The sequence below is a fragment of the Bombina bombina genome, chromosome 3 (genome assembly GCF_027579735.1).
Source record: "Bombina bombina isolate aBomBom1 chromosome 3, aBomBom1.pri, whole genome shotgun sequence".
In the NCBI taxonomy this organism is placed as follows: Eukaryota; Metazoa; Chordata; class Amphibia; order Anura; family Bombinatoridae; genus Bombina; species Bombina bombina.
Genome location: NC_069501.1, coordinates 526,255,767 through 526,279,528, shown reverse-complemented (window position 1 = coordinate 526,279,528; position 23,762 = coordinate 526,255,767). Strand labels below are relative to the sequence as shown.

At 37.9% G+C, this 23,762-nt stretch overlaps 1 protein-coding gene across 1 annotated transcript in view; it reads right to left on the bottom strand.

The window, feature by feature from the left end:
• LOC128653573 (uncharacterized) overlaps positions 1-23,762 on the bottom strand; it is a 261,458-nt gene that overhangs the window by 149,663 nt on the left and 88,033 nt on the right. The window contains exons 8-10 of the mRNA XM_053706954.1: positions 23,600-23,759; positions 16,571-16,631; positions 5,079-5,180 (exon numbers count right to left, since the gene is read on the bottom strand). Of these exons, the coding sequence (XP_053562929.1) occupies positions 5,079-5,180; positions 16,571-16,631; positions 23,600-23,759 (323 nt within the window). The remainder of the gene's footprint in view (positions 1-5,078; positions 5,181-16,570; positions 16,632-23,599; positions 23,760-23,762) is intronic.

The following is a 23,762-nucleotide window of genomic DNA, read 5'->3' as shown; positions in this document are numbered from 1 at the left end:
CTGTTTTTTTCTACTATGGTGCCAGCTGCTTCTATTGTAGTGGAGTTCAGCAATCTCTTAGACACTTTCTGAACTGCTTTTGAGAAAGTTGTGTTTAATCCTCCCTCAGCCGGCAGTCTTGCTGAAGATCCCCAGATGGATTCGGCTATCATGATTGAGGGTGGTGGCAACGCTATGGTGCACCTGTGTATGCTACCTACCCTCCCAAGCAGTATACATGCCCCTGAGAAGGCGGGCTGTGTGTCTTCCATTGAAGTTTGTTCCGCTTATGGTAGCCAGAAAGAGACTTTCCCTACTAGCCTACAAGGGCCATATGAACGGTTGATAAGCAATCGACTTACTTCTGCTTTGAGCTGGCAAAATCAAGTGTGGAAAGTCGACAATATAACAGCTACTCACGATTGTTTTGAGAACAAATCACTTGGGGAACTGCCATGGACTCTATTCCTAGTATCATTTAGAAAGGTCTCTTACACACTTATTTGGATTGACCGGCATATACCCAGCTTATTCTTCTACAACAAGCAGGATTTCTTTTTAGCTTGCTTTTGGTCCCAGCTAACGACAGTATCTAAGGCTCTCTGACTTGCCAGAAAAATAACTGGGTGAGAATTTGTTGCCACCAAGGCTGGCACTTCCACAGTAATGCCCTGTAAGAACCAAACTTAATGGTACCACTTGTCAGGTTGTATGTATGAAAATGGGACTTTTTGATAGCTTTAAGCTTGAACGTTTATGTCCTGCATTTTATCTGTTTCTCTGTCATTGACATCAAAACCCTACACATTAGAAGAAGGGTTATATCTAACCGAGAAAGACATATTAATTATTGTTTTTCATTTTTGGTTTATTTATACTTTGCTGTCTCCCCCCCCCCTCTTTTTTCCCTCCAAGTCCTGTTACCTATAAGCTACTTCATTATATATCTGACAAGGTACCTCAAAGGGTATTTATTCTAAGTACTGTCTGGGTTACACCCACACCTGAACACAGCTTAATTTAAAATCTAAATTGTGAAACACTCTATGTTCTTCACATAGAAAAGAATGTCCTTTTTATTATTAAATATATATTTCTATATATATATGATACTGTTCATGTAAAATCCATATCTATACCTATATAAATATTGGAATAGATGTATAGGTATATACACACATATATAAAAATATGTATTTAAGAATAAATAGAACATTATCTTGTAAGTGAAGAACATTGGAAGGTGAAATATTAATATTTTCATGTCGGGTTAGCGCACTTGAGAAAATGCGATTGGTTTTGCATGCGAGTTGGGTGTTTTTAACCACTATTCCCACTCGATTAAGTTCTATGGGGGAATGCATTAATGTTATTGCGATATTCTAATTTCATCTTTTTGTTCATGTCGGGTTAGCACGCGATCGAAAACCTTTTGCTTTCAGCTTGTAACACATGTGGTATCCGACGCGCACAAAAAGCTTATTTCTAATGGAGTGAACACTCGAGCAGGAGTGATAAATAGAACTCCATTTGTAATCTAGCCCTGTATCAGGGAGAATATTTAATAATAATCACCTAGATTATAAGTTTTGCGCTAAACTGGGTGCGAAAATAACTTATTGCACTTTCCATAGCACTGCCATTACGAGTTACTGAAAAGCCTCCTTGTGCTGTGCATTATGGTGCGTTAAGCTTCATACTGCACAAAAGCCAAGGGATGATTTGACGTGCTCGTGCACACTTTCCCACATAGACATCAATGGGGAGAGAGTGTTAGAAAAAAACTCACACCTCCGATCGTGGAATGGAGAGCGCCGTAACTCAACCCCATTGATGTCTATGTGGAAAAGAATGTTACGTTTAAACCTAACACCCTAACATAAACCACAAGTCTAAACACATCACCGACACTAAATAGGATGAGAGCTACTGAAATCCTTTTGGCTGTTCAAATTTCAGTAGTTCTCATCCTATTGGCTGTTTTGAACAGCCAATAAGATTTCAGAAGCTATCATCCTATTGGCCAATTTGAATTTGAAGAATCAAATTAGCCAATAGGAATGCAAGGTACACCATTTTGAGACGGCTACCTTGCATTCAACTCCAGTGTATGGCGGTGACCATATGAAGAGAATGTTCCGCGCAGGATGTCTTCTCCTTCCAGGATAGCTCCGCTCCTCCGGGATGAAGATAGAAGACGTCCCCGAGATGGATGAAGGTGTCGCCGTCTGGATGAAGACTTCTCACAACCTGGAGGAAGATGAATGTCCGGACATCAGGAACAGTGAGTAGAATTTATGGAGTTAGTGTACAGCTTAGGAGCCATCCCATTTTAGGTCCAGCACCCTGGAAAGTGCTTGCTTATTGGTGACTACATTTAGCCACCAATCAGCAAGCGCAACCCAAGTGTCGAATCCCAAGCTTTGCATTCCTGCTTTTCAAAGACAATTTGATATTAGGAGTAAATTAGAAAGTTGTGTAAAATTGCATGCTCTATCTGAATCATTAGAGAAACAATTTGGGTTTAGTATCCCTTTAAAACCCATTAAGTCTCCAGCCCTTGGAGAAAAAGGCGGAACAGGTCTGGTTTAAAAGCTGTTCATACATACAATGATCTCTGATTCCCCCAGCTCTCAAAGTTCTCTGCATGCTTCTCTTTTAACTCTATGTACAAGAAACATTCTTATTTTCTAATACTGTGGGATACATTTATTAAAGCTCAGACAGATAAGGTCCCCCCCTTTAACATTAAACAAGCAATTGCTTCTGCAGCCGCGCCCCTGATCTTGTGCAGACATCAATGCATGAGCGAGTCTTGTTAATCATCCTGATCAGGGTTCCTTAACTCTGCAAGTCTTGAGGTGGAAGAGAGGTTACATAGCAGCAGTCTTAAAACTGCAGCTACTCAAGTAGCGTTTCAGGCTTGCTTGTGCAACACTTGGGCCCCAAAGATGCATCCCCAGCTTCATAAATGGGGTCCTGTGTTTTAACACTCATATTCTCATATTATCTTGCTGTATGCAATTTACAGTCGCACAACTCTTCCTTCAGAGTGATCATTGTCATACAGGGGCAAGATTACTTTTGCGGCGTTGCCCGCAAAAGCCAGCGACATCGGTTTTTACGTGGTTTTGGTATCACATATATATGGCGCCGCATATAAATGTTGCGTGTATATTTCACCCGTCGCCCGCAATTTTACTCCCATAAGCTAATATAGAACTATGTTGCAAATCGGTATCACATATTCAGCGCAAGGACTTACACGGCGAATATGGAGAAATTTTACTCCATTTTCACCTTGCCACACATAGGCAGGCGCAGCAAGCCTTACGCTGAAAATGTGAGCATCATAACTCCCGTAACTGGCTGAAAAAACTAACACTTAACGCATGTGCAATGTCTATCTACCTGTCAACCGCCAACCCCCACCGCAATAACTAATAAAATATATTAGCCCCTAATCTGCCATTAACCCACATCGCAATAAACCTAATAATTACATTAACCCCTAATCCACCATTCACCCACATCGCAATAAACCTAATAAATGTATTAACCCCTAATCCGTCATTAACCCACATCGCAATAAACCTAAAAAATAAATTAACCCCTAATCCGCCATACACCCACATTGCAATAAACCTAATAAAACTATTAACCCCTAATCCGTCATTAACACACACCGCAAAAACGTAATAAAACTATTAACCCCTAATCCGCCAAACCCACACAACACAATACTCCTAATAAATCTATTAACCCCTAATCTGCCAAACCTCCACAACGCAAATAACTAATTAAATTACTAAGCCCCCTTACCTAGCACCCCCTAAATTATTCCCAATTACCTAAATTAAAAATTACTAATTTACAATTAAAATAAAAAAGATAACATTATGTAAAAATAAAACAAAAACAAAACAAAACAAAATTAAATTAATCTAAGATTATAAAAAATAAAAAGTCTAACATTACATAAAATAATAAACCAAATTATCAAAAATAAAAAAACTAAACCAAATCCATATGAGAATAAAAAAGCCCCCCAAAATAAAAACACCCCCTAAACTACCAATAGCCCTTAAAAGGGCCTTTTGTAGGGCATTACCCTAAGTTAAACAGCTCTTTTACCTTAAAAAATACTGTCCCCCTTCTAACAGTAAAACCCCCCACCCACCAAAATAAAATAACTAACACTAAAAAATCCTAAACTATCCATTGCCCCTAAAGGGGCATTTGTATGGGCATTGCCCTTAAAAGGGCTTTCAGCTCTTTTACTGCCCTTAAAAGGGCATTCAGCTCTTTTAAGAGTGCCCAATAAATCCCTAATGTAAAAAAAAAAAAAAAAAAAAAAAGCCTAAGTCTAACCCCTAAATAGGTACTCAACGTTCCAGAAGTCCGGCAGAGAAGAGGTCGACATCTTCCAATTGGGGACGTCTTCCTTCTTCATCCAGGACCAAGCCGGTGGATGAGTGTGGAGCAGGACCGCGGAGCCATGGAGCAGGAGGAACCTCTTCATATGATCGGCGCCGTACACTGAATAGTGAATTCAAGGTACGCGTTTAAATATGACGTCCCTTGCATTCCTATTGGCTGATTTGATTCTTCAAATTCAAATCAGCCAATAGGATGAGAGCTACTGAAATCCTATTGGCTGATTAGAAACTTAGGCGTCGGCAGTTTCTAACGTGCAGTAAGTCACTAGCTTTTCCAGAAATTTGTATTTACGCACATTTCTGGACATCGCTAGTTTACTCGACTTACAGCACTTTATGAACTGCCGGTGCCGTATATGTTATTCCCCAATGTGTGAGGAGAAATTACAGGTGACGCAGGTTTCAGCAGTTATGGCGAAGCCTGCGCCGTAAATGTAATCTCGCCCCAGGTCTGACTATTTACCTAGAGGTATGATAGAATAAAAACTTTTTTTAGATTTGCATAATCTCATTAACACAAGTGTTTTTTTTTTTTGTATTGTATATGCAGGAAAAAATAATCTATAAAACATTATCTAATGAAACCATTTAATAGTATTATGTGATTACTGAACAGTGAAACTGTGAATAATATTTTCTTTTTAAAGAGCAGTGACTTACTCTGGGTCTTGTACAAATTCTTATTACAGATGCAGGTTGCCACATATGAAATATAAACACATACTTCATCACTGAGACATTGAGGGGAGCACAGTGGTTCATCTGTTAGAAACAAATAATGATTAGAACATAGAAAAACTAAAGCGTAAAATTATATAATCTTAAATATATCTTAGATAAATGTATAGTCATAAGGTATTGAAAATAAACAGTGGTTTAACATAAAAATTAAAAAGACAGTATACACCAATTTTTATTTAACAGCATGTAATAGACACTACTATAAAGAAGAATATGCACAGATACTGATATAAAAATCCAGTATAAAACCTTTTAAAAACTTACTTAGAAACTCCCAATTTAGCACTGTTGATGAGGTTATGCAGGGACACCCACTGAAAGGGGCTGAGAGCAAATCTTCCCCCCTCTCCCCCTCCCCTGCATATGAAAAGACCCATTATACAAACAGAAGCAATCTGAAGTTTGTATACATCAGTATACATCTGATACTTCGGCCGAATTATCATTGTGCGGGCGGACATGATCCGTTGTAGCGGATCATGTCCACCGCACATCGATAAATGCCGACAGCGTACAATCATTTCTAGTGAACTGCTGGTGTAATGACGCCCCCTGCAGATTCGTGGCCAATCGGCCTCTAGCAGGAGGTGTCAATCAACCCTATCGTATCCGATCGGGCTGATTGCTGTCTGCCGCCTCAGAGGTGGAGGATGAGTTAAGGAGCAGCGGTCTTACAGCTGCTGCTTCTTAACTCCTGTTTCTAGTGAAAAAAATATGTTTTGTCTAATGGTAACTGTAATAAACCAGACAGTTTTATACTAAAATAGCACTGTTATTTAAAGGGACAGTCTAGTCCAAAAAAAACTTTCATGATTCAGATAGGGCATGCAATTTTAAACAACTTTCCAATTTACTTTTATCACCAATTTTGTTTTGTTCTCTTGGTATTCTTAGCTGAAAGCTAAACCTAGGTAGGCTCATATGCTAATTTCTTAGATCTTGATGGCCGCTCTCATATTTGAATGCATTTTTACAGTGTTTCACAACTAGAGGGCGTTATTTCATGTGTGTCATATAGATAATATTGTGATCACACAAGTGGAGTTACCTTGGAGTCAGCACTGATTGGCTAGTCTGTCAAATTAACTGAAATAAGGGGCAGTTTGCAGAGACTTAGATACAAGGTAATCACAGAGGTAAAAAGTGTATTAATATAACCATGTTGGTTATGCATAACTGGGGAATGAGTAATAAAGGGATTATCTATCTTTTAAAACAATAACAATTCTGGTGTAGACTGTCCCTTTAATATGATTGAAGGAGGCATCTTAAAGTATTAATTTGTAAAAAATAAAAAATAAATGCTTATTTAGATTTGTTAGCCTTTGTGAGTTTCCTGCACATTTGTAGCGTTTGCACTCTATGAATATTTATGCTAAGTATTTAATTATGATGTTCATTTTTCCCTCAGGGATGTTATGTTATTGTTTAAAAAGATAGACAACACCTTTCCTACCCATTCCCCAGCTTTGCACAACCAACATTGTTATATTAATATACTTTATAAAATTTAAACCTCTAAATTTAAGCTACAACAGACAGCCTCTTATCACATGATTTTTTATTTGCTTTTAACAACAGGAGACTGCTAGTTCATGTGGGCCATAAAGACAGCATTGTGCTTACTCCAGTGGAGTTGTGCAGGATACAGCACTAATTGGCTAACATGCACGTCAATAGATGAAAAATACATATTCCTGAGATAAGGGGACATTCTGCAGAGGCTTAGATACAAGGTAATAACAGAGGTAAATTGTATATTAATACAACCATGTTGGCTGAGCAAAACTGGGGAATGGGTAATACAGGGATCATTTATCTTTTTAAACAATAACAATCTCGGAGTAGACTGTCCCTTTAATTTCCAATTTGCACCCAAATATAAGTATCTCTTAATTGGTATCAGTTATTATTATTGCTTTATATAATTGTTTTATTAGTTATATTAACAATTTCCATCTACTTATTAGCAACACAGAGTGCTCACCAATGTGTCTTTAATCGATGTGTTTAACCAAATCACCTAGATTACAAGTTTTGCGTTAGAAGCTGTGCGGTGCTAACGAGCAGTTTATGCTCACCGCTCACTTACACACAGCGCTGGTATTACAGGTTTTTAGAAACCTGGCGTTAACCGTAAAAAAGTGAGCGAAGAGCAAAATTTAGCTCCACATGTCACCTCAATACCAGCGCTGCTTACGTTAGCGGTGAGCAGGTAAAACGTGCTTGTGCACGATTTCCCCATAGGAATCAATGGGGGAGAGCCGGCTGAAAAAAACCCTAACACCTGCAAAAAAGCAGCGTAAAACTCCTAACGCAGCCCCATTGATTCCTATGGGGTAATAAAAGTTATGTCTACACCTAAAACCCTAAAATGAACCCCGAGTCTAAACACCCCTAATCTTACGCTTATTAACCCCTAATCTGCCGCCCCCGAGATCGCCAACACCTGCATTATATTATTAACCCCTAATCTGCCGCTCCGGACACTGCCGCCACCTACATTATAGTTATGAACCCCTAATCTGCTGCCCCCAACATCGCTGAACCCTACATTATATTTATTAACCCCTAATCTGCCACCCACAACGTCGCCAGCACTATAATAAAGTTATTAACCCCTAAACCTAAGTCTAACCCTAACCCCCCCTAACTTAAATATAATTACAATAAATCTAAATAAAATTACTACAATTCACTAAATTATTCCTATTTAAAACTAAATACTTACCTATAAAATAAACCCTAAGCTAGCTACAATATAGCTAATAGTTATTGTAGCTATTTTAGGGTTTATTTTTATTTTACAGGCAACTTTTTTATTTTTACTAGGTACAATAGTTATTAAGTAGTTATTAACTATTTAATAACTACCTAGTTAAACTAAAGACAAATTTACCTGTAAAATAAAACCTAACCTAAGTTACAATTACACCTAACACTACCCTATAATTAAATTAATTAACTAAATTAAATACAATTAATTACAATTAAAAAAAATATCTAAAGTACAACCCCCCCCACTAAATTACAGAAAATAATAAAATAATTACAAGATTTTTAAACTAATTACACCTACTGTAATCCTCCTAACAAAATAAAAAAGCCCCCCAAAATAAAATAAGCCCTACCCTACACTAAATTACAAATAGCCCTTAAAAGGGCCTTTTGCGGGGCATTGCCCCAAAGTAATCATCTCTTTTACATGTAAAAAAAAGTACAAATACCCCCCCAACATTAAAACCCACCACCCACACAACCAACCCTACTCTAAAACCCACCCAATCGCCCCTTAAAAAACCTAAAACTAACCCCCTGAAGATCACCCTACCGGGAGACGTCTTCACCCAACCGGGCAGAAGTGGTCCTCCAGAAGGTGAGAAGTCTTCATCCAACCGGGCAGAAGTGGTCCTCCAGACGGGCAGAAGTCTTAATCCAGACAGCATCTTCTATCTTCATCCATCGGGCGCGGAGCGGCTCCATCTTCAAGACATCCGACGCGGAGCATCCTCTTCCTCCGGAGTCTTCTTCAACAATGATAGTTCCTTTAAGTGGCGTCATCCAAGATGGCGTCCCTTCAATTCCGATTGGCTGATAGAATTCTATCAGCCAATCGAGATTAAGGTAGGAAAAGTTCAATCAGCCAATAGGATTGAGCTCGCATTCTATTGGCTGTTCCAATCAGCCAATAGAATGTGAGCTCAATCCTTTTGGCTGATTTCATCAGCCAATAGGATTTTTCCTACCTTTATTCCGATTGGCTGATAGAATTCTATCAGCCAATTGGAATTGAAGTGACGCCATCTTGGATGACGTCACTTAAAGGACCCGTCATTGTTGAAGAAGACTCTGGCCACCTCTGCCCGTCTGGAGGACCACTTCTGCCGGCTTCGTTGAGGACTTCGGCCCGGTTGGGTGAAGACTTCTCAAGGTAGGGTGATCTTCAAGGGGTTAGTGTTAGGTTTTTTTAAGGGGGGATTGGGTGGGTTTTAGAGTAGGGTTGGTTGTGTGGGTGGTGTGTTTTAATGTTGGGGGGGAATTGTAATTTTTTTTACAGGTAAAAGAGCTGATTACTTTGGGGCAATGCCCCTTTTAAGGGCTATTTGTAATTTAGTATAGGGTAGGGCTTTTTTATTTTGGGGCTACTTTTTTATTTTGTTAGGGGGATTAGATAAGGTGTAATTTGTTTATTATTTTCTGTAATTTAGTGGGGGGTTTCCGTACTTTAGATATTTTTTTTAAATTGTAATTAATTGTATTTAGTTTAGGTAATTAATTTAATTATAGTATAGTGTTAAATGTAATTGTAACAGGTTAGGTTTTATTTTACAGGTAAATTTGTCTTTATTTTAACTAGGTAGTTATTAAATAGTTAATAACTATTTATTGCACCTAGGTAAAATAAATACAAAGTTGCCTGTAAAATACAAATAAACCCTAAGCTAGCTACAATGTAACTTATTTAGTTTTAGATAGGAATAATTTAGTGAATTGTAGTAATTTTATTTAGATTTATTGTAATTATATTTAAGTTAAGGGGGTTAGGGTTAGGCTTAGGTTTAGGGGTTAATAACTTTATTATAGTGGGGGCGAAGTTGGGGCGGCAGATTAGGGGTTAATAAATGTAGGTAGGTGTCGGCGATGTTAGGGCCAGCAGATTAGGGGTTAATAATATTTAAATAGAGTTTGCGATGCGGGAGTGCGGCGGTTTAGGGGTTAATATATTTATTATAGTGGTGGTGTCTGGTTTGGCAGATTAGGGGTTAAAAAATGTATTTTAGTGTTTGCGATGTGGGGGGCCTCGGTTTAGGGGTTAATATGTAGTTTATGGGTGTTAGAGTCCTTTTTAGAACTTTAGTTAAGAGTTTTATGCTACGGCGTTGTAGTGCAAAACTCTTAACTACTGACTTTAAAATGCGGTACCAGGCTTGACAGGAGAGGGTGTACCGCTTACTTTTGGTCAGACTCGTAATACCGGCGCTATGCAAGTCCCATTGAAAATATAGGATACGCAACTGACGTAAGTGGATTTGCGGTATTTCCGAGTCTGGCCAAAAAAGTGAGCGGTACACCTGTAGCTTCAAGACTCGTAATACCAGCGGGCGTTAAAAAGCAGTATTGAGACCGGACAATGCTGCTTTTTAACCCTAACGCACAACTCGTAATCTAGCCAAATGTTTCTTAAATGCTTTACCTTCAAATTGCGATAAAACATATTTTTATCCAAATTACACCACATTTTTGGCTATTTATACAATTAAGTTTGCCTAAAAAGTTTTGCAATCCTAATATTTATACAACATTTGGTTTATTTTGTTTCAAAGTTAAACTAAAGTGCCACTAATAACATGAGAATGGTTACATAATCAAATATTGTGGGCTGTTTGAGGTAAAAAGATTGGTTGTGCAACAATGCAGCAGTCTCCGTGTATAAATACGCCAGGAGAGATTCACAGTATTAAAAGTTCAATTTATTGAATATATAAGTTTAAAAACCATAAGGACACAGCAGCCAGGTTCTGCAGCTGACGCATTTCATGCCTCAAGGGTGCTTCAGAGCTACATTGTTGTTTTACATGGATGCTTATTTCTTAGGGGCATAGTGGAGAACCCCAGCGGTCTTAGTGTAACAGCCTAAGCCGGCTATACATGGTTGCCACCAAAATGAGGCTGCACGCTATGGCCTCTAGTTATCAAGGTCTGTCGGACCTGATCCGACAGTGCGGATCAGGTCCGACAGACCTCGCTAAATACGGCAAGCAATACGCTCGCCGTATTCAGCATTGCACCAGCAACGCTGCCCCCTGCAGACTCGCGTCCAATGGGCTGCCAGCAGGGGGGTGTCAATCAACCCAATCGTAGTCGATCGGGTTGATTTCCGGTGATGTCTGTCCGCCTGCTCAGAGCAGGCGGACAGGTTATGGAGCAGCGGTCTTTGTGACCGCTGCTTCATAACTGCTGTTTCTGGCGAGCCTACAGGCTCGCCAGAAAAACACAGGGCATCAAGCTCCATTCGGAGCTTGATACATATGCCCCTTTGAGTACATTTGCTGATACACACCGCACAAACTTGGAAGTGGTTACCGGTCAACGGACGGAGCTCAGGTGAAGAGAAAGTTCCTTACCTGGTAAGATCTATACAGAGATTACGGTGATACTCCTAACGGAACCTTTTCCATAAGCGGTAAGCCTTTCTTTGATAGTATTGTGTGATCTTGGGATTAGTGATGTCGCAAACCCAAAATTTTGCAAACCGCCATAGACTTCAATAGGCAGGCGAATTTTAAAACCCACAGGGACTCTTTCTGGCCACAAAAGTGATGGAAAAGTTATTTCAAGGGGGCTAACACCTGGACTGTGGTATGCCGAAGGGGGATCCATGGCAAACTCCCATGGAAAATTACATAGTTGATGCAAAGTCTGGTTTTAATCCATAAAGGGCATAAATCACCTAACATTCCTAAATTGTTTGGAATAACGTGCTTTAAAACATCAGGTATGATGTTGTATCATTCAGGTAGTGTAAGGTTTTTTTTTTTTTTTAAATGTACACTACTGTTTTAGCAGATATGACTTGCACTGGTGTGACACTGTGCCCTGGCAGGACCTGAAACGCACACGTGTGAAGGAAACTGACTGCTATTATTTCAAATTAAAAATTTTTTATTTTTTTATTTTAAATGTACATTACTGTTACACCAGATATGAGTGGTGGCACTGGGCAAGTGGGTACAGTATACGCTGTGAGCCTGACACACACGCTGGCAGGCAGGCAGGCAACTGCAATTAGATTACACAGGAAAAAAAAAAAAAAGCAGACTGATGTTCTAGCCCTAAAAAGGGCTTTTTGGGGTGCTGTCCTTACAGCAGAGATCAGATGAGTCCTTCAGGACTGTAGTGGACACTGAATACACTAGCCTAGCTATCGATTTCCCTATTAAATCAGCAGCAGCTACACTGTCCCTCCTCTCACTAAGAATGCAGCTTCCGAATGAATCTAAAATGGATGCTGTCCAGGAGGTGGGAGGGTCTAGGAGGGAGGGTCTGCTGCTGATTGGCTGTAATGTGTCTTGTGACTGTGAGCTACAGGGTCAAAGTTTACTCAATGATGACGAATAGGGGGCAGATCAAACATCGCATATGTTCGCCGTCCGCTGCGAACGCGAACATGCTATGTTCGCTGCAAACTATTCGTGGCAGAACTGTTCGCGACATCACTACTTGGGATATCTGTCACAAATATATCTGAAGGTTTTCATACTTGGTCTATAATATTGCTGGTTCATTTAAAATGATTGGTTATGGTGTTGTGGCATTTATACCCATCACCCTTATGTATTGGATATGGTGAGACACTTTTGTATAAGTCTAATGTTACCAAGTAATTAAAAAAAAGACACCTCAAACCTAAACATTCATTATTTTTTCATTTATTGTCGTTTTACTAGAAGATGCAGAAGAGCTGGTATGTGGCTGCTGAAATATTTTTTTATATTTCAAATTTATTTCCACGTGAAGCAGGTCTGTTGTGATATTGTGTTTTATAATGGTGTGAAATCATTTAACACTGATACTGGAGATAAAACTACACGTGATGTTGCTACAAAATGAGTACTCTACACTTTAAAATGTGTCAATATATGCTTTGTCTCATTTTCTAGTTGCATATGTTATTGTACTGTATGTGTCTGCTTATGGGTAGATTTTTTATACTGTAATAATGTAAAGATAGATAGATTAGATAGATAGATAGATAGATAGATAGATAGATAGATAGATGAACAACAATTGCTTTTATAACTGGCTTTTAGATCTTCCTTAAAGGGACATTAAACACTTTGAGATGGTAATATAAAATGAAAAATAGTATATATAAAAAAAAACCTCTGCAATATACTTTCATGATTTATTTTGTCCCCCTTTCCTGTAATTCCATTCTGAAATGGTGAGATTTTAAGTTCCTGCTAGAAATGGAAGTGCAGAACACTGTTAAATTCCACACAGCCATTGGCTGCAAACTCTAGTGACCTATTTATAACTGTCCCTAATTGGCCACAGCAGAGAAGGTAACCTAAGTTACAACATGGCAGCTCCCATTGTTTTATAGACACTAAAACAATACACTTATTTTGTCAATAGTTAAACAGCTAATGGAACTTTTAAAAAATAAATCTACACATTATTCTCAAACTAATCTTTTCTTTGAATGCATCATTCTATCTAGCATTTATTTAGTGTTTAATGTTGCATAAATTTGGCATTCATTTGACAGAAACTTTTTTTCTGGCCTACATTCTTCATAACAATTGAGATAGTCAAAAGAAACATTATTGTTAGCTTCTATGCAAATTTTTTGTTGTTGTTTTAAAGGTATTAAAATCTAACAACTTGATCAAACAATCAAGCTGAAAAGTCCACATTAAGGCCCCATTTAACCCCTTAAGGACTGGGCATTTCAGACAAATTTTTTTAATCACTACATTAAACAGAAATAGAGCCTTTTTTATATTTACCTATCAAAACTATATATATTTGTTTTAGTAGACAACACAAAGTATTGATCTAGGCCCATTTTGGTATATTTCATGCCACCATTTCACCGCCAAAGGCGATCAAATAAAAAAAATCATTAACTTTTTCACAATTTTAGATTTCTCACTGAAATTATTTACAAACAATTTGTGCAATCAAGAAACAAATTGTTGTAAATGCTTCTCTTTGTTCAGAAATAGCAGACATATATGGCTTTGCCATTGCTTTTTGGTAATTAGAAGGCCGCTAAATGCTGCTATGCACCACACTTGTATTATGCCCAGCAGTGAAGGGGTTAATTAGTTAGATTGTAGGGTTAATTTTAGCTTTAGTGTAAAGGTCAGCCGTAGAGGTCAGCCTCCCACCTGACACATCTAACCCCCTGATCCCTCCCTGACTCCTCTCAAACAACTCTCTCCCCCACCCTCAAAGGTCACCCCCATCTTAAGTACTAAAATAAAAGGCTATATATATATATATATATATATATATTGTTTTTTTCTTCAGTGTAGGATCCCCCCTTACCCCCAACCTCCCTGATCCCCCTGAATAGCTCTCTAACCCTCCTCCCTCTACCTATTACTACCTCTTGAGGAAATTTATTCCATAAATAAGTCACTCTTTCTGTAAGGAAGCACTTCTCTTCTTTACAGAAAGAGTGATTGATTTATGGAATAAACTTCCTCAAGAAGTAGTAATGACAAACACTGTGGGGGACTTTAAAAATGCTTGGGACAAGCATAAAGCTATCCTACAAACTAGATAATTTTATACTTTTAGGTAATATCGGGCAGACTGCTGGGCCTATGGCTCTTAGCTGCCATCAATACCTATGTTTCTTTGTTTCTGTTTGCAGCCATCATAGGTACTGGCAGCTGTCTGCCAGTACCCAGTTGCTGTAAATTAGGCCAATTTATTTTAAAAAAAATTAAATACCCATTTTTCTGCATTGTAGCTGCCCCCTCTGAATACCCTACCCCTCTCCCCCTCCAAGATTGACTTCCCACCCTCTTATCCCATCCCTCAGTATTATAACTAGGATTCCCCCTCTACCTCCCTCCCTCCTCCCCCCTCCCTGCCACTCTCAGTGGGTTTTTTTTCCTAACCATTGCGCGCAACTCCCGCCCACCTCCCGCTTCCTTCTAGCGATGGACCGCCCACCCGCCTTGCTCCTTATAAACACAATTGTGTGTGTAATCTTCAATTCTAGCAGCAGATTCTGATCCGGAGGATTAAAATCATTCAACTGAAACTGAATCAAATAATCAAGCGGGAAATTACATATATTGCATCTAACTTAATCAGGTTCTTAGTTTGAGGGTTGTTGGTATTGTCATAAAACAGTTTTAATTCTTCTAATAAATTGTACAATGTAATGTTTAAAATTAATTTAAAGGGACATAATACTCATATGCTAAATCACTTGAAAGTGATGCAGCATAACTGTAAAAAGCTGACAGGAAAATATCACCTGAATATCTCTATGTAATAAAGGAAGATATTTTACCTCAAAATTTCCTCAGCTCACCAGAGTAAGTGCTCTGTGAACTGTTATACTTCAGCTGCTGTCCAGCTACAAGTAAGAAAAAATAGGAAGGAAGGAAGGAAGGAAAAAAGAAATGAACAGCAGCCAATTAGCATCAGCAGTGCTGAGGTCATGAACTCTTTTACTGATTTCATAGTAAACTTCCTAAAACTGAATAGGTAAATAACATGAGTGTGTATGATGCATGCTCCCTTGCAGGTCCCGGGACAGACATACTGATTTGCTGCTTAAAGTCCTTTACAATGGGGTGTGAATACTTAGGACATTTTGAGGTAAAATATCTTCCTTTTTTACATAGAGATGTTCAGGTAATATTTTCTAGTCAACTTTTGTCAGTTATGCTGCATCACTTGCAAGTGTTTCAACAAAGGTAAGCCTGCTTAAAAGTCAATGTCGATCTGATTATCCATTTGTAGTTAAATCTGATTATTATTATTTTTTGTCTTGCAATGTGAAGCTTATTTTCAATAGTGCTTGTGGTTTTCTGAATAAGGATACAATTTGTTGTTTTTTTGGTGCTGAATCTGTTTTTTCTTGTGTGTGTGTTTGTGAGAATTGAAGCATTTTGTTTAATACTTTTGTCCTATGCTCTGAGTTAAAGGGACAGTCTACACCAGAATTGTTATTGTTTTAAAAGATAGATAATCCCTTTATTACCCATTCCCCAGTTTTGCATAACCAACACAGTTATATTTATATATTTTTTACCTCTGTGATTATCTTGTATCTAAGCCTCTGCAAACTGCCCACTTATTTCATTTTTTGACAGATTTGCAGTTTAGCCAATCAGTGCCTGCTCCCAGATAACTTCACGTGCACGAGCACAGTGTTATCTATATAAAAAACATGAACTAACACCCTCTAGTGGTGAAAAACCTGTTAAAATGCATTCTTAAGAGGTGGCCTTCAAGGTCTAAGAAATTAGCATATGAACCTCCTAGGTTAAGCTTTCAACTAAGTATACCAAGAGAACAAAGCAAAATTAGTGATAAAAGTAAATTGGAAAATTGTTTAATATAACATGCCCTATCTGAATCATGAAAGTTTGTTTTGGACTAGACTGTCCCTTTAAGATGGTGGCATATTCATCAGGGCTTATGCAAACTCAGATACTGTGTGAATGTGTAAAACAGTGTGTGGGTGTCTATGTATGTGTTTTTGTATGTGTTGTTACCATTAAAACTTTTTTTAAATTTGACTACACTCATGAATAAAGTGTGTACACATTTTAGTCAATTAGCCGAAATTTGCACAGGTAAAAATGTTTGCGCACACTGCTCAAAAAAATTAGGAGGGAACAATGGTGAGGAGACTCAAGTTACCAAAAACTTACCAGGTATGTCTACACTTGGGGGTTTTGCTGTACTTAAATTAGTCATTTGGTCCATTTGACACTGTGGAGAAATATATAAATATAACACATTATACTTATGTTCATCTCCTGCCTCAAGTAAATGTTAGAAAATTTGCAATTTATAAGTAAGCAGTAGGAAAAGCAGACAGTTGCATATGGTCACCTTCTCTTACATACAAGCAACATATCTGGCTAACAAACTTGTAAAACTTTTATCTACTCCTCACTGCATTTCATCTCCTACGCTGTAAATGAGTGTAGCCAAACTAAGGCCTAGATTTAGAGTTTTGTTGGTAACGACCCGCGTAGCTAACGCTGGCTTTTTTCTGGCTGCACCTTTTAAATACCTCTGGTATTGAGAGTTCACAGAATGGCTGCGTTAGGCTCCAAAAAGGGAGCGTACAGGCATATTTAACGCCACTGCAACTCTCGATACCAGAGTTGCTTACGGACGCGGCCAGCTTCAAAAACATGCTCGTGCACGATTCCTCCATAGGAAACAATGGGGCTGTTTGAGCTGAAAAAAAAACGAACACCTGCAAAAAAGCCGCCTTCAGCTCCTAACGCAGCCCCATTGTTTGCTATGGGGAAACACTTCCTACGTCTGCACCTAACACTCTAACATGTACCCGAGTCTAAACACCCCTAACCTTACACTTATTAACCCCTATTCTGCCACCCCGCTATCGCTGACCCCTGCATATTATTATTAACCCCTAATCTGCCGCTCAGTAAACCGCTGCTACTTACATTATCCCTATGTACCCCTAATCTGCTGCCCCTAACACCGCCGACCCCTATATTATATTTATTAACCCCTAATCTGCCCCCCACAACGTCGCCTCCACCTGCCTACACTTATTAACCCCTAATCTGCCGAGCGGACCGCACCGCTATTATAATAAAGTTATTAACCCCTAATCCGCCTCACTAACCCTATAATAAATAGTATTAACCCCTAATCTGCCCTCTCTAACATCGCCGACACCTAACTTCAAACATTAACCCCTAATCTGCCGACTGGAGCTAACCGCTATTCTAATAAATGTATTAACCTCTAAAGCTAAGTCTAACCCTAACACTAACACCCCCCTAAATTAAATATAATTTAAATCTAACGAAATTAATTAACTCTTATTAAATAAATTATTCCTATTTAAAGCTAAATACTTACCTGTAAAATAAATCCTAATATAGCTACAATATAAATTATATTTATATTATAGCTATTTTAGGATTTATATTTATTTTACAGGTAACTTTGTATTTATTTTAACCAGGTACAATAGCTATTAAATAGTTAAGAACTATTTAATAGCTAAAATAGTTAAAATAATTACAAAATTACCTGTAAAATAAATCCTAACCTAAGTTACAATTAAACCTAACACTACACTATCAATAAATTAATTAAATAAAATACCTACAATTACCTACAATTAAACCTAACACTACACTATCAATAAATGAAATAAATACAATATCTACAAATAAATACAATTAAATAAACTAACTAAAGTACAAAAAATAAAAAAGAACTAAGTTACAAAAAATAAAAAAATATTTACAAACATTAGAAAAATATTACAACAATTTTAAACTAATTACACCTACTCTAAGCCCCCTAATAAAATAACAAAGCCCCCCAAAATAAAAAAATGCCCTACCCTATTCTAAATTACAAAAGTTCAAAGCTCTTTTTCCTTACCAGCCCTGAACAGGGCCCTTTGCGGGGCATGCCCCAAGAAATTCAGCTCTTTTGCCTGTAAAAAAACACATACAATACCCCCCCCAACATTACAACCCACCACCCACATACCCCTAATCTAACCCAAACCCCCCCTTAAATAAACCTAACACTAAGCCTCTGAAGATCTTCCTACCTTATCTTCACCTCACCGGGTATCACCGATCTGTCCTGGCTCCAAAATCTTCATCCAAGCCCAAGCGGGGGCTAGACATCCATCATCCGACAGCTGAAGAAGTCCAGAAGAGGGTCCAAAGTCTTCATCCTATCCGGGAAGAAGAGTAGATCCAGACTGGCAACCATCTTCTTCCAAGCGGCATCTTCTATCTTCATCCGATGAGGACCAGCTCCATCGTGAAGACCTCCAGCGCGGACCCATCTTCTTCCGACGACGTCCAACTGAAGAATGACGGTTCCTTTAAGGGACGTCATCCAAGATGGCGTCCCTCGAATTCCGATTGGCTGATAGGATTCTATCGGAATTAAGGTAGGAAAATTCTGATTGGCTGATGGAATCAGCCAATCAGAATCAAGTTCAATCCGATTGGCTGATCCGATCAGCCAATCAGATTGAGCTCACATTCTATTGGCTGTTCCGATCAGCCAATAGAATGCGAGCTCAATCTGATTGGCTGATCGGATCAGCCAATCGGATTGAACTTGATTCTGATTGGCTGATTCCATCAGCCAATCAGAATTTTCCTACCTTAATTCCGATTGGCTGATAGAATCCTACTCTTCTTCCCGGATAGGATGAAGACTTTGGACCCTCTTCTGGACTTCTTCAGCTGTCGGATGATGGACGTCTAGCCCCCGCTTGGGCTTGGATGAAGATTTTGGAGCCAGGACGGATCGGTGATACCCGGTGAGGTGAAGATAAGGTAGGAAGATCTTCAGGGGCTTAGTGTTAGGTTTATTTAAGGGGGGTTTGGGTTAGATTAGGGGTATGTGGGTGGTGGGTTGTAATGTTGGGGGGGGGTATTGTATGTGTTTTTTTACAGGCAAAAGAGCTGAATTTCTTGGGGCATGCCCCTCAAAGGGCCCTGTTCAGGGCTGGTAAGGTAAAAGAGCTTTGAACTTTTGTAATTTAGAATAGGGTAGGGCATTTTTTTATTTTGGGGGGCTTTGTTAATTTATTAGGGGGCTTAGAGTAGGTGTAATTAGTTTAAAATTGTTGTAATATTTTTCTAATGTTTGTAAATATTTTTTTTATTTTTTGTAACTTAGTTCTTTTTTATTTTTTGTACTTTAGTTAGTTTATTTAATTGTATTTATTTGTAGATATTGTATTTAATTCATTTATTGATAGTGTAGTGTTAGGTTTAATTGTAGGTAATTGTAGGTATTTTATTTAATTAATTTATTGATAGTGTAGTGTTAGGTTTAATAGTAACTTAGGTTAGGATTTATTTTACAGGTAAATTTGTAATTATTTTAACTATTTTAGCTATTAAATAGTTATTAACTATTTAATAGCTATTGTACCTGGTTAAAATAAATACAAAGTTACTTGTAAAATAAATATAAATCCTAAAATAGCTATGATATAATTATAATTTATATTGTAGCTATATTAGGGTTTATTTTACAGGTAAGTATTTAGCTTTAAATAGGAATAATGTATTTAATAAGAGTTAATTTATTTTGTTAGATTTAAATTATATTTAATTTAGGGGGGTGTTAGGGTTAGGGTTAGACTTAGCTTTAGGGGTTAATCCATTTATTACAGTAGCGGCGAGATTCGGTCGGCAGATTAGGGGTTAATAATTGAAGTTAGGTGTCGGCAATGTTAGGGAGGGCAGATTAGGGGTTAATACTATTTATTATAGGGTTATTGAGGCGGGAGTGAGGCGGATTAGGGGTTAATAACTTTATTATAGTAGCGGTGCGGTCCGCTCGGCAGATTAGGGGTTAATAAATGTAGGCAGGTGGAGGCGACGTTGAGGGGGGCAGATTAGGGGTTAATAAATATAATATAGGGGTCGGCGGTGTTAGGGACAGCAGATTAGGGGTACATAAGTATAACGTAGGTGGCGGTCGGCAGATTAGGGGTTAATTATTGTAGGTAGCTGGCGGCGACGTTGTGGGGGGCAGGTTAGGGGTTAATAAATATAATATAGGGGTCGGCGGTGTTAGGGGCAGCAGATTAGGGGTACATAAGTATAACGTAGGTGGCTGTCGGCAGATTAGGGGTTAAAAAAATTGAATCGAGTGGCGGCGATGTGGGGGGACCTCGGTTTAGGGGTACATAGGTAGTTTATGGGTATAAGTGTACTTTAAAGCACAGTAGTTAAGAGCTTTATGAACCGGCGTTACCCCAGAAAGCTCTTAACTACTGACTTTGTTCTGCGGCTGGAGTTTTGTCATTAGATTTCTAACGCTCACTTCAGACACGACTCTAAATACCGGAGTTAGAAAGATCCCATTGAAAAGATAGGATACGCAATTGACGTAAGGGGATCTGCGGTATGGAAAATTCGCGGCTGAAAAGTGAGCGTTTGACCCTTTCCTGACTGACTCCAAATACCGGCGGTAGCCTAAAACCAGCGTTAGGAGCCTCTAACGCTGGTTTTCACGGCTACCGCCAAACTCTAAATCTAGGCCTTAGTTCTATGCAGGATAGACAGTGCTTTCTTAATTAGATATATTCTTGTAGTATGTGCATGTTATTAGTGATGTCACTGGGTACGAGATTAGTACAAATGCACTGGGTACCTATATTTATAAATTCAACCTACAAGAGATGATCTTTTATGATAACGAATACATGCTCAGAACAAAACAGTACCTCCAAACAAAAGTCCAGAGTAAAATGAAGGCAGCAAGAGAGGCACATAACCAATAGGGAAAAGTTAAAGGTCAAAATACAAATGGGCAGAATAGGCAAATCCGTTAGGCAAAAGAATGGTTCCAGGTTCAGGCAGAAGAAAGAAGAAGAGAAAAATGTCACAAAACAGAGCAGTCTATAAATGGGTGTCATAGAATGCTTAACAACACATTTTATACAAAAACGTGTTTAAGAAACATCCATGTCAAGCTTCATGTAACACCCAATATAGTCATAACAATAATGACACAAACATATCGACACAACCTGAAAGTTCATTCAACAATGACAGAAGGGACAAATGTAAACAGGACGCATGGAAATTAGATAATCAAAATGCTTCTTTTATGACTGAAGTTGTGTTTTGATGTTAAAACAAAATAAAATATAAAATTACTTAAAATAATGAGCCAAATATAAAAAAAATCCCTATATAAAAAATATTTGTTGATTATGTGATAGCGTGTATAGCTAAGGGGATCTGCAGCAAAAGTCACTGCAGGACTCCAACATCTACAATTTTTTTACATTTTTATTTCAATGTTCGATTCTAAGTCACAGTCGAACTGTTGAGTTTGGCACTTACAGTACTGGCATCTTCAAAAACGGTTTTAAATCAGGCTGGGAATGACTTTCCTAAGAATCTATAGTAATCTGTTTCCAACTGCACCACTGCAAAACCATTTGAATGCATATTGTATGCTGTCAGCATCGGCAGACTGTGCACTGAGTTTCTATTGCTGTATGGTCACTTTTAAACGTTGACAAGTATTGTGGGTTTTTTTTTACAATATTTATTTGTATTGCTTGTTAAAGAACCATTTCCATTTTGGCTTGATCAGAAAACAAGATGGTGGAAACGGGTTTCTATGGATAGGGCTTTAATATCTTCTTATACTGCATTTTAACATAACTGAAATTGTGAACCTGCTCTATTGCAACATTGTATCTGCCTAGGGAACCTTCAAACCAGATTAAATCTTTATGATCCGTTTTTATAGGGGATGCGCCTCCATGCACACTAATTCCAACTAAAGTCACGGCAGTGCATTTTAAAGTGCTTGCTTCTACATTATTAAACTTGTAAACTGGAATGTGCCTTCTTGACCGTGAGTTCAGTGCATTCAGATGGTTTAGCAGTGGTTCAGATGAGAACAGATTATTATCATTATCATTATTATCAGTTATTTTCAGCGTGTCAACAGATTCTGCAGGGCTAGATTACAACAGAATACAATAGGTTCCTTTGAAAGTCGTGATTGTGTAATGACATTTTTTGAAGACGCCAGTACTGTTAGTGACAGTGGGAGTTTGACTTAGAATCACATATTAAAATAAAAATGCAAAACACATTTGTAGATTTTGAGTTCCTGAAGTGACTATTAAACTATGTCCATCATGACAACATACATATGTTATTCATATGGTAGATCAGTAGTGAGGATGGATTCGGTTTATAATAGGTTAATGTTACACATGTATATGGGTATTTGCCTTGCAAAATTAACAAAGGTGTTACTTTAATAAACCTTTACTGTAACCATAAGAGGTGTGAATGGGCTATAGTATCAGTCAGTTTTGGGAGACCTCACCATTTCTATTTCGAGAATGTTAACGCACATAAGTACTTACGTACTTTACACACGTAAAGGCCCTTTTTGGGAGTTTTTCTGTTTAAGAGGTGATCACTGCTGCGGGCTTTTAACAAAGTGATCGGATTTAGACGGAAAGACAAAAATCAACTCAATTTTTAATTACATTTAGAAGAATAGCATTAAAATGGATTTGGTTGTTATTATTAAAGTAAGTCAATTAGCTGGCATGATTTATTTTCTCGTTTTTTTTCATTTTTTTTTCAAAAAGTTCTGTGAAAACTTGCAAAATCTCTTAAAAAGCCAAGTTCTTCAACTTTAAAGGGACACTGAATCCAATTTTTTCTTTTGTGATTCAGATAGAGCATGCCATTTTAAGCCACTTTCTAATTTACTCCTATTAGCAAATGTTCTTCATTCTCTTGGTATCTTTATTTGAACAGCAAGAATGTAAGTTTAGATGCCGGCCCATTTTAGGTGAACAATATGGTTTGTTCTTGCTGATTGGTGGATAAATTCATCCACCAATAAACAAGTGCTGTCCAGGGTTCTGGACTTTCTTTTTTAAATAAAGATTAGCAAGAGAACGAAGAACAATTGATAATAGGAGTAAATTATAAAGTTGCTTAAAATGGCATGCTCTATCTGAATCACGAAAGAAAAAATTTGGGTTGAGTTTTCCTTTACCTAGATTTTCCTGTATATTATTTTACATAATTTGAGAGGTTTTAATAAAAATAATATAATTGATTGGGATGACCTGCATGCAGTGCTTTTTCACTAAACATATGTTGGATGAAAATGAGAGCCCTTAGCCATTAAAGTAATTCTACTTCACTTACCAAGTTGCATATTTTATTTTCTTCACACAACCGCACGTCACAGGAAATGAAGACTTCTGAATGATTTTGAATGGCAAATGAACTAAATGCAATCTTAGCTTCAAGAGATTCTCCATTCTGTATTACATTTACATATAATTCTGCCTCCTTATTTGGACAACTG